At 40.4% G+C, this 16,318-nt stretch overlaps 1 protein-coding gene across 5 annotated transcripts in view; it reads left to right on the top strand.

Annotated features, from left to right (window-relative positions):
* PHKA2 (phosphorylase kinase regulatory subunit alpha 2) overlaps positions 1-16,318 on the top strand; it is an 83,132-nt gene that overhangs the window by 14,722 nt on the left and 52,092 nt on the right. For all 5 annotated transcript variants that reach the window (XM_082864192.1, XM_082864195.1, XM_082864194.1 and 2 more), the window contains exon 2: positions 15,779-15,937. In XM_082864192.1, the coding sequence (XP_082720318.1) occupies positions 15,779-15,937 (159 nt within the window). The remainder of the gene's footprint in view (positions 1-15,778; positions 15,938-16,318) is intronic.

Raw genomic sequence — 16,318 nt, 5'->3', positions numbered from 1 at the left:
AGATGCTAACTTGCTCTCCCTTAAACCTTCTCTAAACACCCTATTCTCCCTTCGTGAGCTGTGGCTCTCAGCCTCTTCATAGCCCTGATCAACCTCTGGGTATGTTCCAGGTAGGGAATATCCCTTTTCAAACATGGTGTTTGGCAGTGACAGTATGCCAGGTGTGCTCTGCCAGGCTGGCAGTTCAGTGAGACACTCATTTCCCTTGTTCTGAAAACTCTACTTCCATTAACATAGCCTTGATTTTTTGGTATCCACTCACATGCTGTTCGTAGGTCGTTCGTTGTTAAAACTTGCAGGCGGTGTTGTATAGTTGAAATTTCTTGTACCTAAATACTGGGGCAAGATGTGGCTGGGTCAAAGGGTAGCTGCTGGGATGGGGGAGTGGGGGGTGATATGGAAAAAAGAGAAGAGGTTCTGTTTAAAGAGTTGTTGGGGCCCTGGGAGTGGGAGTATATGTGTAAAGGGAGCTGAGTCATCTCAAATGTGTGGGAGTGATTGCTACTAAAATTAGTTAAGCAGACATTTATTGAACATGTAAGCCCAATAAAAAAATTCTTGTTGAATTGTATCTAGTTTTATTTCAACCTGTTTTCTAAGTCCTTAAGTGTTCTGCTGTTCTGGGTCAGCATCCACTTTGCAGCCCTTACCTGCCCCTCCTCTCACATGCACACGCCTTCTTAGGAGCAGTGGATGCCACCTTTTCAACATCGCTGCTCTCTTCTGTTGTTAATCCTCCCCATCCCCTGATTGCTCTCAGTATCATCTTGGTATTGCCACCAACCAAGAAGATTGTATAAGTGTTGTTTCTTGAGCGTGTATGACGAAGACTTGAGCTTTTATTATCTTTATTTTTCAGGTTGATAATTTTAACATTGAATATATGTTTTTAAACTACATACCCACCACCCTAGGGAGCCATGTACAGTCTTCTTCGGTCATCTTGTACCACTGTACCGTTACCCTCACTGAAATTCACTGCCCTAACTTCTGCCTCCTTAAACTTCACCTCTGTCCTTTGAGTTTACTATTCTCTGTTTCACCCATCTCATCTCTGAATCTAGGGATAAGCCATTTCCTATGCTTGAAGCAGCTCCCCTGTTTTACCCACTTTTCTACTTATAAAGCAAAAATGAGGATTTACCACCTGTTTGAATCATTCCCAAGATTCATGCTTCTTCAGAGTTTCCTAAAGAAAGACTACAGTTCTATGAATTTTAAAACATGTATAGAGTCACGTAACCACCACCATAATCAAAATACAAAGCAGTTCCTTCGACTAAAAAAATCTCCCTCCTGCTACCTCTTTATAGTCACACATCCCACCCAACCCTAATCTCTAGAAACCGCTGATTTGTTCTGTGTCACTATAGTTTTGTCTTTTCAAGATTGTCATGTAAGTGGAATCATATGGTATGTAACCTTTGAGAGTGGCTTCTTTCACTTAGTATAATGCCCCCGAGATTCATCCAAGCTGTCGTGTGTATCAGTAGTTTGTTCTTTTTCATTGCCGAGTAGTATTCATTATATGGACATATCACAGTGTGTTTATCCATTCACCCGTTGAAGGAAATTTGAGTTATTTACAGTTTCTGGCAGTTATGGATCGAGCTGCTTTAAACATGCATGTAGAGGTTTGCATTTCTCTAGGGTAAATACTTAGGAGCAGGTTTGCTGGGTCATAGGGTAAGTGTCTGTTTAACTTCATTAGAAATCGCCAAACTCTTTTCTAGAATGGCAGCACTATTTTGCATTCCCAGCAACAGTGTATGAGGATTCAAGTGGCTCTATGCCCCTGTTAACGCTTAGTATTGGCATTAGTTTTTCTATACTTTAAATTTTCATTTATTTATTTATTTACTTATTTATTGAAGTATACTTGATTTACAATGTTGTGTTTCTGGTGTACAGCAAAGTGATTCAGTTATATATATACATATTCTTTTTCATATTCTTTTCCATTATGGTTTATTACAGGATATTGAATATAGTTCCCTGTGCTATACAATAGGACCTTGTTGTTTATCTATTATATATATAGTAGTTTGTATCTGCTCATTCCAAACTCCTAATTTATCCCTCCCCACCTCCTTTTCCCTCTGGTAACCGTAAGTTTATTTTCTATGTCTGTGAGTCTGTTTCTATTTTGTAAATAAGTTCATTTGTATCATATTTTAGATTCCACGTGCAAGTGATATATGGTATTTGTCTTTCTCTTCTGACTGACTTAGTATGATAATCTCTAAGTCCATCCATGTTGCTGCATATGGCATTATTTCATTCTTTTTTATGGGAGAGTAGTATTCCATTGTCTGTGTATACACACACACACACACACACACACACACATCACCCATCTTCTTTATCCATTCATCTGTTGATGGACATTTAGGTTGCTTCCATGTCTTGGCTATTGTAAGTAGTGCTGCTGTGAACATTGGGGTGAATGTATCTTTTCAAATTACAGTTTTCTCCAGATATCTGCCCAGGAGTGGGATTGCTGGATCACACGGTAGCTGTCTTTCTAGTTTTTTAAGGAACCTCCATACTGTCTTCCGTAGTGGCTGTACCAGTTTACATTCCCACCAACAGTGTAGGATGGTTCCCTTTTCTCCATACCCTCTCTGGCATTTGTTATTTGTAGACTTTGATGATGGCCATTCTGACTGGTATGAGGTGATACCTCATTGTAGTTTTGATTTTTTTTAATTAATTTATTTTTGGCTGTGTTGGGTCTTCATTGCTGTGCTCAGGCGTTCTCTAGCTGCACTGAGTAGGAGCTACTCTTTGTGACAGTGTGTGAGCTTCTTGTTGCAGTGGGTTCTCCTGTTGCGAGCACGGGCTCTAGGAATGCAGGCTTCAGTAGTTGTGGCTTGCGGGCTGTAGAGCGCAGGCTCAGTAGTTGTGGCACACGGGCTTAGTTGCTCTGCATCATGTGGGGTCTTCCCAGACCAGGGCTCAAACCTGTGTCCCCTGCATTGGCAGGTGGATTCTTAACCACTGTGCCACCAGGGAAGTCCCTAGTTTTGATTTTAATAATTAGCAGTGTTGAGTATCTTTTCATGTGTCTGTTGGCTATCTGTATGTCTTCTTTGGAGAAATGCCTCTTTAGGTCTTCTGCCCATTTTTTGATTGGGTTGTTTGTTTTTTTGTTATTGAGTTGTGTGAGCTGTTTGTATATTTTAGAAATTAAGCCCTTGTCAGTTGCATCATTTGCAAATATTTTCTCCCATTCCGTAGGTTGTCTTTTCATTTTGTTTATGGTTTCCTTTGCTGTGCAAAAGCTTGTAAGTTTGATTTGGTTCCATTTGTTATATTTGCTTTTATTTCTCTTGTCTTGGGAGACTGATCTAAGAAAACATTCTTACATTTATGTCAGAGAATGTTTTGCCTGTGTTCTCTTCTAGGATTTTTATGGTGTCATGTTTTATATTTAAGTCTTTAAGCCATTTTGAGTTTATTTTTGTGTATGGTGTGAGGGAGTGTTCTAACTTCATTGATTTATATGTGACTGTCCAGCTTGCCCAGCACCACTCGCTGACGAGATTGTCTTTTCTCCATTGTATATTCTTGCCTCCTTTGCCGAAGATTAATTGATCATAGGTGTGTGGATTTATTTCTGGGCTCTCTATTCTGTTTCATTGATCCATATGTCTGTTTTTGTGCCAGTACCATGTTGTTTTGATTACTGTAGCTTTGTAGTATAGTCTGAAATCAGGGCGGGTTATACCTCCAGCTTTGTTCTTTTTCCTCAGGCTTATTTTGGCAATTCTAGGTCTTTTATAGTTCCACATAAATTTTAGGATTATTTGTTCTAGTTCTGTGAAAAAGGTCATGGATAATTTGATAGTGATCGCATCTAATCTGTAGATTGCTTTGGGGAGTATGGCCATTTTAACAATATTCTTCCAATCTAGGAGCATGGGATATCTTTCCATTTCTTTGAATCATCTGTAATTTCCTTAATCAATGTTTTATAGTTCTCAGCACATAAGTCTTTCACCTCCTTGGTCAGGTTTATTCCTAGATATTTTTTATTTTTATTATTATTTTGCGGTACGCGGGCCTCTCACTGCTGTGGCCTCTCCCGCTGCAGAGCACAGGCTCTGGATGCGCAGACTCAGTGGCCATGGCCCACGGGCCCAGCCGCTCCGCGGCATGTGGGATCCTCCTGGACCGGGGCACGAACCTGCATCTTCTGCATCAGCAGGCGGACTCTCGACCACTGCGACACCAGGGAAGCCCCCTAGATATTTTTTTATGTGATTTTAAAAGGGGTTGTTTTTTACTTTCCCTTTCTGATATTTCATTGTTTGTGTAAAGAAATGCAAAAGATTTCTGTTTGTTAATCTTGTATCCTGCTACCTTGCTGAATTCGTTTATTAGTTCTACTAGTTTTTGTGTGGAGTCTTAAGGGTTTTCTGTATATAGTATCATGTTATCTGCATATAATGACAGTTTTACCTCTTCCCTTCCAATTTGGATACCTTTTATTTCTTTTTCTTGTCTGACTGCTGTGGCTAGGACTTCCAGTACTATGTTGAAGAGAAGTGAGAGTGGGCATCCTTCTCTTGTTCCAGATTTTAGTGGGAAGGCTTTCAGGTTTTCACCATTGAGTCTTATGTTGGCTGTGGGTTTGTCATAAATAGCTTTTATTATGTTGAGATATGTTCCCTCTATACCCACTTCGGTAAGAGTTTTTAACATGAATAGATGTTGAATTTTATAAAATGCTTTTTTTGCATCTGTTGAAATGATCATGTGGTTTGGCAGTATTTTTTTATTTTAGCCATTTCAATAGGTAGGTAGTGCTATCTCACAGTGGTTTTAATTTGCATTTCCTTAATAGCTAATGATGTTGGCCTTTTTAAAAAATTTTTATTTATCTATTTTTGGCTGCATTGGGTCTTCATTGCTGCACACGGGCTTTCTCTGTGGCGAGCAGGGGCTACTCTTCATTGCAGTGCACGTGCTTCTTGTTGCAGTGGCTTCTCTTGTTGTGGAGCACGGGCTCTAGGCACGCGAGCTTCAGTAGTTGTGGCTCACAGGCCCTAGAGTGCAGGCTCAGTAGTTGTGGCGCACAGGCTTAGTTGCTCCATGGCATGTGGGATCTTCCTGGACTAGGGCTCGAACTCGTGTCCCCTGCATTGGCAGACAGATTCTTAACCAATGTGCCAACAGGGAAGCCCTTTTCAAGTTCTTTTTCAACCAATTTTTAAATCAGTTGTTTTCTTACTGTTGAGTTTTGAGAGTTCTTTCCATATGCTGGATACAATTCCCTTGTTGAACATGTGACTTGCAAATAGTTTCTCCCAGTCTATAGCTTGTCTTTTCATCTCTTAAGTGTCTTTAACAGGGAAAAAGGTTTTAATTTTGATAAAGTCCAGTTTATCGATTTTTCTTCTATGGATGGTGCTTTTGGTGTCATGGCTAATTTTGCCTAATTTTAAGTCATGAAGATTTTTCTTCTACGTTTTCTTTCTTTTTAAAATTATTTTATTTATCTGTATTTGGCTGCCTTGGGTCGTTGTTGCTGTGTGCAGGCTTTCTCTAGTTGTGGCGAGCGGGGGCTGCTCATTGTTGTGATGTGCGGGCTTCTCGTTGTGGTGGCTTCTCTTTGTTGCAGAGCACAGGCTCTAGGCACGTGGCCTGCAGTAGTTGTGGCATGTCGGCTCAGTAGTTGTGGCTCGCGGGCCCTAGGGCACGGGCTCAGTAGTTGTGCCGCATGGGCTTAGTTGCTCTGTGGCATGTGGGATCTTCCCGGACCAGGGCTCAAACCTGTATCCCCTGCGTTGGCAGGCAGATTCTTAACAACTGCGCCACCAGGGAAGTCCCATCTTCTATGTTTTCTTACAGAAGTTTTATAGGTTTACATTTTACATTTAGATCTGTGATCCATTTTGAGTTAACGTTGTGTAAGATGTGGGATTTAGATTCAGATTCATTTTCTTGCATATGGATGTTCATTTGTTCCAATACCATTTATTAAAAAGACTGTTCTTTCTCCCTTTGTGTTTAGACCTTTGTCAAAGGTCAATTTATCATATGTGTGTGGATCTACTTCTGGTCTCTATTCTGTTCTAGGCCCTATGTCTGTATCCCTTTTCCTCTTGTTAGGTGCACACACATTTAGGATTATTATATCTTCATAGGAACTGACCCTTTTATTATTATGTAACATCTTTCTGTATCCCTGGTTGTTTTCTTTGCTGTGAAGTCTACTTTGTCTGATGTTAATATCTCAATTCGTTTCCCCTCTTCTCCCTATGCTGAAGAGTAGGATTTCAGTTTATTACTTTAACAATTTTTTTATAAGCCCAAAAGCAAAAGGCAAGTAATTCATCACCATTTTAATCTCTGAGCACTTTAGATTCAGTAATGATTCAGCTGTGGAGGCGGCAGGTGGGGGTGTTTCCCAGACCATCACAGCTAGCAGGTGATGTCACCATGACAGCATAGTTGTTCACAATTATTCATATAATAATTGTTCACATAGAGGGCAGACAGCAGAAGCAAGAAGAACTACAATTCTGCAGCCTGTGGAAGGAAAACCACATTCACGGAAAGATAGACAAAATGAAAAGGCAGAGGACTTTGTACCAGATGAGGGAACAAGATAAACCCCAGAAAAACAACTAAATGAAGTGGTGATAGGCAACCTTCCAGAAAAAGAATTCAGAATAATGATAGTGAAGATGACCCAGGACCTTGGAAAAAGAATGGAGGCAAAGATGGAGAAGATGCAAGAAATGTTTAACAGAGACCTAGAAGAATTAAAGAACAAACACCTGGAAGAATTAAAGAACAAACAAACAGAGATGAACAGTACAGTAACTGAAATGAAAAATACACTAGGAGGAATCAATACCAGAATAACTTAGGCAGAAGAACAGATAAGTGACCTGGAAGACAAAATGGTGGAGTTCACTGCTGTGGAACAGAATAAAGAAAAAAGAATGAAAAGAAATGAAGACAGCCTAAGAGACCTCTGGGACAACATTAAATGCAACAACATTCTCATTAAAGGGGTCCCAGAAGGAGAAGAGAGAGAGAAAGGACCCGAGAAAATATTTGAAGAGATTATAGTCAAAAACTTCCCTAATATGGGAAAGGAAATAGCCACCCACGTCCAGGAAGCACAGAGAGTCCCAGGCAGGATAAACCCAAGGGAAACACACCAAGACATATAGTAATCAAATAGACAAAAATTAAAGACAAAGAAAAATTATTGAAATCATAAGGAGAAAACAACAAATAACATATAAGGGAACTCCTATAAGGTTAACAGCTGATTTCTCAGAAGAAACTCTACAAGCCAGAAGGGAGTGGCATTATATATTTAAAGTGATGAAAGGGAAGAACCTACAACCAAGATTACTCTACCCGGCAAGGACCTCATTCAGATTCGACAGAGAAATCAAAAGCTTTACAGACAAGCAAAAGCTAAGAGAATTCAGCACCACCAAACAAGCTCTACAACAAATGCTAAAGGAACTTCACTAAGTGGGAAACACAAGAGAACAATAGGACCTACAAAAACAAACCCATAACAATTAAGAAAATGGTTATAGGAACATACATATCGATAATTACCTTAAACGTGAATGGATTAAATGCTCCAACCAAAAGACACATGCTCGCTGAATGGATACAAAAACAAGACCCATGTATATGTTGTCTACAAGAGACCCACTTCAGACCTAGGGACACACACAGACTGAAAGTGAGGGGATGGAAACAGATATTCCATGCAAATGGAAATCAAAAGAAAGCTGGAGTAGCTATACTCATATCAGACAAAATAGACTTTAAAATAAAGAATGCTACAGGAGACAAGGAAGGACACTACATCATGATCAAGGGATCAATCCAAGAAGAAGATATAACAATTATATATGCACCCAACATAGGAGCACCTCAATACATAAGGCAACTGCTAACACCTGTAAAACAGGAAATCGACAGTAACACAATAATGGTGGGGGACTTTAACACCTCACTTACACCAATGGACAGATCATCCAGACAGAAAATTAATAAGGAAACAGAAGCTTTTAATGACACAAGAGACCAGATAGATTTAATTGATATTTATAGGACATTCCATCCGAAAACAGCACGTTACACTTTCTTCTCAAGTGCGCACAGAACATTCTCCAGGATAGATCACATCTTGGGTCACAAATCAAGCCTCAGTAAATTTAAGAAAATTGAAATCATATCAAGTACCTTTTCTGACCACGATGCTATGAGATTAGAAATCAATTACAAGGAAAAAAGCATAAATAACACAAACACATGGAGGCTAAACAATACATTACTAAATAAGCAAGAGATCACTGAAGAAATCAGAGGAAATCAAAAAATACCTGCAGACAGATTACAACAAAAACACGATGATCCAAAACCTATGGGATGCAGCAAAAGCAGTTCTAAGAGGGAAGTTTATAGCAATACCAGCCTACCTCAAGAAATAAGAAAAGTCTCAAATAAACGATCTAACCTTCCACCTAAAGGAACTGGAGAAAGAAGAAGAAACAAAACCCAAAATTAGTAGAAGGAAAGATATCATAAAGATCAGAGCAGAAATAAATGAAATAGAAACGATGAAAGGAAACGATAGCAAGGATCAATAAAACTAAAACCTGGTTCTTTGAGAAGATAAACAAAATTGATAAACCTTTAGCCAGACTCATCAAGACAAAGGAGAGGACTCAACTCAATAAAATTAGAAAAGAAAAAGGAGAAGTTGCAGCGGACACCACAGAAACACAAAGCATCATAAGAGACTACTACAAGCAACTCTATGCCAATAAAACGGACAACCTGGAAGAAATGGACAAATTCTTAGAAAGGTATAACCTTCCAAGGCTGAACCAGGAAGAAATAGAAAATATGAACAGACCAATCACAAGTAATGAAATTGAAACTGTGGTTAAAAGTCTTCCAACAAACAAAAAGTCCAGGCCCAGATGGCTTCACAGATGAATTCTATCAAACATTTAGAGAAGAGCTAACACCCATCCTTCTCAAACTCTTCCAAAAAATTGCGAAGGAAGGAAAACTCCCAGACTCCTTCTATGAGGCCACCGTCACCCTGATACCAAAACCAGACAAAGATACAACAAAAAAAAATTACACACCAATATCACTGGTGATTGTAGATGCAAAAATCCTCAACAAAATACTAGCAAACAGAATCCAACAACACATTAAAAGGATCATACACCATGATCAAGTGGGATTTATCCCAGGGATACACAGATTCTTCAGTATATACAAATCAATACATGTGATACACCATATTAACAAATTTATGAATAAAAACCATATGATCATCTTAATAGCAGAAAAAGCTTTTGAAAAAATTCAACACCCATGTATGATAGAAACTCTCCAGAAAGTGGACATAGAGAGAAACTACCTCAACATAAAAAGGGCATATACAACAAACCCACAACAAACATCATTCTCAATGGTGAAAAACTGAAAGCATTTCCTCTAAGATCAGGAAGAAGACAAGGATGTCCACTGTCGCCACTCTTATTTAACATAGTTTTGGAAGTCCTAGCCATGGCAATCAGAGAAGAAAAAGAAATAAAAGGAATACAAATTGGAAAAGAAGAAGTAAAACTGTTACTGTTTGCAGACGACATGACACTATACATAGAGAATCCTAAAACTACCACCAGAAAACTACTAGAGCTAATCAATGAATTTGGTAAAGTTGCAGAATACAAAATTTATTTATTTATTTATTATTATTTTTTAAAATTTATTTTTGGCCGCATTGGGTCTTCATTGCTGCACGTGGGCTTTCTCTAGCTGTGGCAAGAGGGGGCTACTCTTCATTGTGGTGTGTGGGCTTCTCATTATGGTGGTTTCTCTTGTTGTGGAGCACGGGCTCTAGGCACGCAGGCTTCAGTAGTTGTGGCTTGTGGGCTCTAGAGCACAGGCTCAGTAGTTGTAGTGCACGGGCTTAGCTGCTCCGTGGCATGTGGGATCTTACCAGACCAGGGTTCGAATCTGTGTCCCCTGCATTGGCAGGCGGATTCTTAACCACTGCGCCACCAGGGAAGCCCCGCAGGATACAAAGTTAATGCACAGAAATCTCTTGCATTCCTATACACTAACAACGAAAGATCAGAAAGAGAAATTAAGGAAACAGTCCCATTCACCATTGCAACAAAAAGAATAAAATACCTAGGAATACACCTACTTAAGGAGGTAAAAGACCTGTACACAGAAAATTATAAGACACTGATGAAAGAAATCAAAGATGACACAAACAGATGGAGAACTATACCATGTTCTCGGATTGGAAGAATCAATATTGTGAAAATGACTACTATCCAAAGCAGTCTACAGATTCAATGCAATCCCTATCAAATTACCAGTGGCATTTTTTACAGAACTAGAACAAAAAAGTTTTAAAATTTGTATGGAGACACAAAAGATCCCGAATAGCCAAAGCAGTCTTGAGGGAAAAAAACGGAGCTGGAGGAATCAGACTCCATGACTTCACACTGTACTACAAAGCTACAGTAATCAAGACAGGATGGGACTGGCACAAGAACAGAAATATAGATCAATGCAACAGGATAGAAAGCCCAGAGATAAACCCACGCACCTATGGTCAGCTAATCTATGACAAAGGAGGCAAGGATACACAATGGAGAAAAGACTGTCTCTTCAACAAGTGGTGCTGGGAAAACTGGACAGCTACATGTAAAAGAATGAAATTAGAACACTCTCTAACACCATACACAAAAAATAGACTCAAAGTGGATTAGAGACCTAAATGTAAGACCAGACACTATAAAAGTCTTAGTTGAAAGCATAGAAAGAACACTCTTTGAACATAAATCACAGCAAGATCTTTTTTGATCCACCTCCTAGAGTAATGGAAATAAAAACAAAAATTAACAAATGGGACCTAATGAAACTTAAAAGCTTTTGAAAAGAAACCTACAAACAAGACAAAAAGACAACCCTCAGAATGGGAGAAAATATTTGCAAACAAGTCAACAGACAAAGGATTAATCTCCAAAATATATAAACAGCTCATGCAGCTCAATATTAAAAAAACAACCCAATCAAGAAATGGGCAGAAGGCCTAAATAGACATTTCTCCAAAGAAGACATACAGATGGCCAAGAAGCACGTGAAAAGCTGCTCAACATCACTAATTATTAGAGAAATGCCAATCAAAACTACAATGAGGTATCACCTCACACCAGTCAGAATGGCCATCATCAGAAAATCTACAAACAACAAATGCTGGAGAGGGTATGGAGAAAGGGAACCCTCTTGCACTGTTGGTGGGAATGTAAATTGATACAGCCACTCTGGAGAACAGTATGGAGGTTCCTTAAAGAACTAAAAATAGAATTACCATATGACCCAGCAATCCTACTACTGGGCATATACCCAGAGAAAACCATAATTCAAAAAGATACATGCACCCCACTGTTCATTGCAGCACTGTTTACAGTAGCCAGGTCATGGAAGCAACCTAAGTGTCCATGTACAGGTGAATGGGTAAAGATGTGGCACAGTACAATGGAATATTAGTCAGCCATAAAAAGAAACAAAATTGAGTTATTTATAGTGAGGTGGATGGACCTAGAGTCTGTCATACAGAGTGAAGTCAGTCAGAAAGAAAAACAAATACCGTATGCTATCACATACATATGGAATCAAAAAAAATTGTTATGAAGAACCTAGGGGCAGGACAAGAATAAAGATGCAGACGTAGCAAACGGACTTGAGGACACGGGGAGGGGGAAGGGTAAGCTGGGATGAAGTGAGAGAGTGGCATGGACATATATACACTACCAAATGTAGAATAGATAGCTAGTGGGAAGCAGCTGCATAGCACAGGGAGATCAGCTCGGTGCTTGGTGACCACCTAGAGGGGTGGGATAGGGAGGGTCTGAGGGAGGGAGATGCAAAGGGGAGGAGATATGGGGATGTATGTATATGTGTAGCTGATTCATTTTGTTATACAGCAGAAACTAACACACAATTGTAAAGCAATTATACGCCAATAAAGATGTTAAAAAAAAAAGTACATATATACAATGGAATATTACTCAGCCATAAAATGGAATGAAATTAGGTCATTTGTAGAGACATGGATGGATCTAGAGACTGGCATACAGAGTGAAGTAAGTCAGAAAGAGAAAAACAAATATTGTATATTAACGCATATATGTGGAACCTAGAAAAATGGTACAGATGAACCCGTTTGCAGGGCAGAAATAGAGACACAGATGTAGAGAAAAAATGTATGGACACCAAGGGGGGAAAATGGCGGGGGTGGTGGTGGGATGAATTGGGAGATTGGGATTGAGCACGGATACACTAATATGTATAAAATAAACTGTATAAAAAGTAAATAAAATAAAATTCAGCAATTCAAAAATAAAAAGTATTACAGACGTGTCTAAGGCAGGTACAGATGTTGTGATGTTGGTCAGCTTTTAATATTCATAACTTGTGATTTCTTTCCTTGGTTTAAATAAATATAATTTTCATACCTAAAAAGTAATAGTAATAATAATTATTCACATAATGGTTGTTCACAGTTATTTGCTTCTCACCCCTGGGAGAGGCTTCCACATCCTTACCCTGTGGAACTTAGGAATGGCCATGTGACTTGCTTTCAACAATGAGACGTGAGAGGAAGTGATATGTGTCAGTTCTAACCAGCAGCTGTAAGAGGCAGCTCATGGTTCACTGCCTGTCTTCTCCTCTGCCATGAGATGGGCAGTGTTGTGGGCATAAGGCTGTCCCAGTAGCCTGGTTCCTAGATGGAAGGTAACACAGAGCAGAACCACAGCTGAAAAGGGATGGACACAAGACATGGGCGAGAAATATAAGCCACCAAGATTTTAGCGTTGTTATGACAGTATAGGGGCCAAGCCCTGGGCCCAGTCCATTCTAAGCCTTAGGGTCCTACCCTTTTTTCCCATAAACAGGAGCCAGGAAAGGCACTTCCCCTAAATCAGAAATGAACAAATGTTGGAGAGGGGCCGACAAATGACTGGATTTAAAAGAGAAACTGCCCAGCTGTTGGCCCCTTGCCCTTGATGAAGCACAGTTTATGTTAGGCTCATCTGTTTTGGACCTCTTCTTCTACAGTTTAAGGATGTCATTGTCAGTTCCCCTACAGCAGGAGTGCTGAGTCCCAGTGCAGGTCTGTGCTACCTCCTCTAATACTGCATTGGGACACTACCGTTGACTCTTTGTAGCTCTCCTCGTAGCTGCCCCCTCCTCTTCCTATAAGGGCGCTAATCCCCTTCATGAGAGCTCTGCCCACATGACCTAATTATCTCCCAAAGGCCCCACTTTCAAATACTGTCACATTGGGAATTAGATTTCAACGTATGAATTTTGGGGAGACACAGGCTTTCAGTTCATAATAGTAGGTATTCCTTTTGCTGAGTGCAGTAGCACTCTAATTTAACATGGCTTGTGTATGCAGTTTTGAATATGGGGATCCCCTGAAACACCCAGACTGCTTCTCTGTAGTGGAATGAGGCTGAGACAGTTTAGCTCTGGGTGGGGATGAACTAATCCACTTATAGTTAAACCCAAACTAAAGAACCAAAGAGGTGACTTTCAGTTAACAGTGACATTTCATAATCCAAACCACACTTGGCGCTGTGTAAGCAGTCACTGCTGTGTCATTGGAAGGCTGTTTGTCTCAGTGGACTCACGGTTGATGGGTACGCCAGGAAGGGGCTGAGTTCTTTCTGTGCACCTCCTGATGGTTTCCTGCCCTGAGTTTATCCAACAGGACCCAGAACAGATAAAGATGCTTATGCTATACCTTGTTGGTGCATAGTGATTTTTAAAAAAAGAACTCCAATAGTCCACTATTGGAATGACTCATACCGTCCCTCAGCCATTCCTAGACTTCACTCCTGGTTGACTTTAATATCATTGATCTGTAGTTGTTGGCTGTAGGACAGTGTCAATACACTGAATGCTGCTGCCCCTGAAGGCCCATCAGTTGCGTTTTAGATGTTTTTGAAGAGGGCATAGATTAAAGAGGAAGTCAAATATTTAATTCCTTAGGTGGGATCATCTGAAACTATGCCAATATTTTTTTTACCCAGTAACCTTGGCAGTATCACTTTGAAAGTACCCAGCAGCGTTTTTTAATGAGCCCTCTTGTAAATAATTTGGTACCCTTTTGAATAATAATTTAAGCTGGCAGGGTTCTGATTGCTATGATGTATTTTATTAGATACATATTTCTTTGCATAATTTCAGGAAAGTCAACAGAGGCTTTATCTTTGTGACTCTTTTCCTATCTTATCCATTTTATTTCTAGGCACAGAGTTTATTAAGACTAGATTCTTAAAAAAGTAATAGCTTTATTGACATATAATTTACTCACCATACAATTCATCTAGCATGTACAATTTACTGGGTTTTAGCATATCCACAGAGTTGTACATCATAACCACAGTCAAGTTTAGAACGTTTTCATCACCCCCAGAAAGGAAAAAACCTGTTAGCAGTCACTCACTCACTCACTCACTCCCCATTTCCTCCCATCCCACTCCTACCCACAGCCCTAGACAACTACTAATCTACTTTCTATCTCTATAGATTTCCTATTCTGGACATTCTGTACAATTGGAATCATACAGTACGTAGACTTTTGTGACTGACTTCTTTTACTTAGTGTAATGTTTTCAAGGTTCATCCATGCTGTAGCATGTATTAGTACTTCATTCCTTTTTATTGCTGAATAATATTTCATTGTTCGTATGGATCACATTTTATCCATTTGTCAGTTGATGGACACTTGGGTTGTTTCCTCTTTTGGGCTACTATGAATAATGCTGTGAACATTTGTGTACACTTTTTGTGAAGGTCTGGCTTTTTAGTGACTCAGCTGCCCTTTTAAATACTGGTGATACCATAGGAACCCTGATGGCCCCCCCCTTTAAAAATAATTAATTAATTAATTAATTTTTGGCTGCTTTGGGTCTTTGTTGCTTTGCTTGGGCTTTTCTCTAGTTGCGGCGAGCGGGGGCTACTCTTCTTTGCGGTGTGCAGGCTTCTCATTGCGGTGGCTTCTCTTGTTGTGGAGCACGGGCTCTAGGCGCGCAGGCTCAGTAGTTGTGGCTCGCGGGCTCTAGAGCGCATGCTCAGTATTTGTGGCGCACGGGCTTAGTTGCTCCGCAGCACGTGGGATCCTCCCGGACCAGGGATCGAACCCATGCCCCCTGCACTGGCAGGCGGATTCCCAACCACTGTGCCACCAGGGAAGCCCCTGATGGCCCCTTGCTCGGCACCTCCTTTTTAAGGTAGGTGGCTTCCCCGGTCACACAGAGCTAGAGTGGTAGAGTGGGGCCTCTTGCTCCCATGTTCAGTGCTTTACTAAATGGTGTGGAAACACAAAGGGAGAGGAAGATCTAATTGTGTAATGCGCATTTGTAAAAGCCTTGAAGGCTTTTTCTGTTTGCTGTTTCTTCTGTTCGTTACTTACAACAGTATGGTCTGGTCTGAAAGCCAAAGAACAAGTACTCACAAGTTAGAAGAGCCCTCAGAGATTTTTTTAGTCTAATATCCTCATTATACAGATGAGAAAACCAAAGCCTAGAAAAAGTGATGTCACTTCTCACCCAAGATCACACTGTTGGTGGCAGGGTCTCTTCACTTCTCATCCCGACCCTCGTGCCCCGATTAGGGTGAGCGTTCATTGCCCAGGAGCTAGGTGAAAGGCCGTGCTGAATCGTTTTGTCTTCTCTGATAGAATCCCGTCACGGGGCTGCTGTCAGCCAGTCACGAGCAGAAGGACGCCTGGGTGCGGGATAACATCTACAGCATCCTGGCTGTGTGGGGCCTGGGCATGGCCTACCGCAAGAATGCTGACCGCGATGAGGACAAAGCCAAGGCCTACGAGTTGGAGCAGGTAAGGCTGACTGGCAGCCGTGGCTTGGCGGCTCGGCACCTTTTCCTTGAACTGAAAAGCCTACAAGGAGGTAGCTGTGTGTGCAAAACAGTCTGGTACAGGCTTCTCCTCCATTTCTGCTATAGTATATTTTGGGGAGGCACTTTGGTGGTCTCAGCCTCTCATGTGTCTCTCCTTTTGAGATTTTTCCCTCCATAAAAAAACAACAAAAATCGCACTGAATAGACATCCAAATTTCTAACTAGCTACATTTATCTCACACGTGCTCTGTCAATTTTATACATACTTATATACAAATGTCATTATAAACTAATATGATAGTTTTTAAAGAGTCAGCACACCAGAACTACACATTCCAAAGTGTATACTCTTTGGAGTAAT

Source organism: Leucopleurus acutus (genome assembly GCF_964270905.1).
Source record: "Leucopleurus acutus genome assembly, chromosome: X".
Lineage (NCBI taxonomy): Eukaryota > Metazoa > Chordata > Mammalia > Artiodactyla > Delphinidae > Leucopleurus > Leucopleurus acutus.
This window is presented reverse-complemented; position numbering and strand designations above follow the sequence as displayed.